The sequence below is a fragment of the Musca vetustissima genome, unplaced genomic scaffold (genome assembly GCF_032173495.1).
Source record: "Musca vetustissima isolate MV318-11 ecotype Yass unplaced genomic scaffold, APGP_CSIRO_Mvet_v1 utg46853, whole genome shotgun sequence".
NCBI lineage: Eukaryota > Metazoa > Arthropoda > Insecta > Diptera > Muscidae > Musca > Musca vetustissima.
In genome coordinates, this window is record NW_026880536.1 from 15,871 (window position 1) to 18,614 (window position 2,744).

At 35.3% G+C, this 2,744-nt stretch overlaps 1 protein-coding gene across 1 annotated transcript; it reads left to right on the top strand.

Annotated features, from left to right (window-relative positions):
* Positions 1-1,119: 1,119 nt before the first annotated feature.
* On the top strand, positions 1,120-1,690 carry LOC133326212 (prolyl 4-hydroxylase subunit alpha-2-like; the record flags this gene model as incomplete). Its single annotated transcript, XM_061534892.1, has 2 exons — positions 1,120-1,435; positions 1,503-1,690. Coding segments are annotated over exons 1-2 (493 nt in total), but the record flags the coding sequence as incomplete, so codon positions are not given.
* Between the last annotated feature and the right edge of the window lie 1,054 nt (positions 1,691-2,744).

The following is a 2,744-nucleotide window of genomic DNA, read 5'->3' on the forward strand; positions in this document are numbered from 1 at the left end:
CATAGTGACTTCTACCACAATTGTCAGTAATTTGAACGTTTTCATCGCAGTTCTTCACTTAAGTGGCTGTAATTTGACATGTCGGGTTTTTGGAGGGTGGATAATATCGTTGCAGATAAATGTTGGTATAGGTCAATGTTTTTGCAAAATGCCTATATTTTCGGTATAGCAGCCCGTATCATTTCGGGATATTATTAAGGGTTTAGCCGTATTTCTGAACTGAAGTGACTGCAATTTGGCATCCCGTCCATGTTTTTACATAGGTCCCATATTAAGATTCCGCCCATTTTTTTTTCATTTTTAAGGTTTGTCCGCATTTTCTAACCAAATATGGTATCGATATTTTTCACATACATTGTTACTACTTCTACAATGTTTAGTCCAAGTTTTGGTACATCCTCCATATAACGATATTCCCAAATATTCGTTATTTTGGGGATGTTTGGCATGTTTTTAACCGAATTGGATGTAATTCGGTACTCTGAGTTCCCATTGCGTAGAAAATCTCTTAACCAAAAATTTTAATTGTCGATATTGGTCTACTTCCATTCGGTTCTTTGAGAGTTTGGGCATAGGTTTTAACTGAATTATGTCCGCATTTGGTAGCAAATACCTCTAATAAAAATGATTCATATAGGTATACTTTTTAGGAGAGCACTCATATAACAGTATCCCCATTATTCGGTATTTTGGCGATATTATAAACTTTTTCACGAATTGGCTGTAATTAAGTTCCCATTGGGTGTCACATCTTCCTACTCAATGTTTATCATGACATATATCTCGAACGATTATTACTATTTTAAGTGCCCTCAGGGTGGAGGCTAACTTAACGAAGTTTTTGCTTGTTAGTTGAAAGTTTTGGCAGCATTTCTCCACCGACGTGAATGTAATTTAAAACTCTGGTATACTAGTTTATGCTCAACAAAGGGTCCGATTTATTTCCTGTATATTACAATTCGTGGCCATGTTATCCAATCTGAGTATCTGCAACATTCTAAGGCAGTTTTACAGACACTTAAGGAATTCAAGTTCTCCTCCATATAAACGAACTAATCGATGTTTATATTTGTTTAATTTTAATTCAACATTATTTAATTGTAATCCCTCTCTTTTTTATTTACAGAAAAATGCAAGAATACCAAAGAGAACATGCCGAGGCTGCCATGGATGTTTCGGCATATGTATCGAATCCTATTAATGCATATTTATTGACAAAACGTTTAACGACCGATTGGAAACAAGTAGAAAACTTAATGGCCCATGATGTGGGTGCAGAATTCCTTAGTAACATTTCCAATTATCGCAGTATTTTGAAATTCCCCTCAGAAGAAGATTTAAATGGAGCTGCTGTGGCATTAATGCGTCTGCAAGACACCTATAATTTGGATACATCAAGCTTGGCCCGAGGCGAATTGAATGGAGTGCAATATAGGTAAGAAATCAGGACTATTTGAAAATATTAACATTTATTTAAAATATATTTCTTTCTATTATTGCAGTACTGAAATGTCCTCCGACGATTGTTTCGAATTGGGTCGCCAGTCATATGTGAATCATGATTATTATCATACCGTTTTGTGGATGAATGAAGCCATGACCCGTATGTCATATGAGCCACGTAACCGTTCATTGGCTTTCTCCAAAGCTGATATTTTGGAATATTTGGCCTTCTCTACCTATAAACAAGGTAAGTGAAAGTTCATATGCAACTTAGTCTCTTGACATTGTCTATGAAGCCTGAGGCACCTTGAAAATTAATTGAATTTGTTACTGTTTATGTGGTATGTTTTTTTATTGAATTACAACCACTATGTCAGAATGTCACCTACCTACCTATCTACCATAGCAATGTAATTTTTATTATATTACTTTGCAGTACTTTTTATAAGTAACACATTTCCTTATACAATATAGTAAAGTGAATATTTCTTACTCTTCTACGTTCTGCATAAAAACACGCATCTGGGTTTTCTTCATCGCGCTCTCTCTCTCCTCGCCTCATTTCAACTAAAATCTGCTTGACATGAATAATGTTATCGTTTGTGTAACGATGCAATGTCATTCATTCTCGTCGTCGTCGTTCGCATTTGCCCAAGAGGGCCAGAGCGAGCAAATGTCGAAAAAGGGTTTATGGTGCGACATAATTAAGTTTGGTACAAATTCAATGTCACAATTTTTCTCAATTTAATCACTTATCGTAAACAAGGTCTGATAAATTGTTATACGAAAAAAGTGTGCAAATATAAAGCTTGTTACTTACATACTTAAGGATTGTAGCAAAACTAATAGCTAGGTGTTAAGCTAAGCTAGTAAGGTGACATTGAAAAGTGATGATTCAATAATAAGGTAGATAAACGGATTTTGTATGAATATTGGGAAGTAAGTTACTTATTTTTTCGAAGAATTTTTATCGGTATAGTAAAATGAAAAAATAAAAAGTAAAAATGTCTTAAGTTCAGCGGAATAACAAATTATAGTCTTTAGAATAGGGAAAATGCGGCAAAAACCGGACAATGGGGCGCTACCTCAATTCAGTTCGATTTTTTCAAAAACTCCTTAAATGTCGATTTTGGGTCCATAATGGACCATCTCCAATCGTGTCTCAAATGAGCGACCACGAGTTGCCCTTTACAAAAACAAGGAAATTCTGTCGCATAGCCGGTGTTGGTATCTGTCCATAGAAGAAAGTCTTAAATACCTGGCCGAAGTCCAGCCTCCCACAAAACTATTATTTAAGGGAA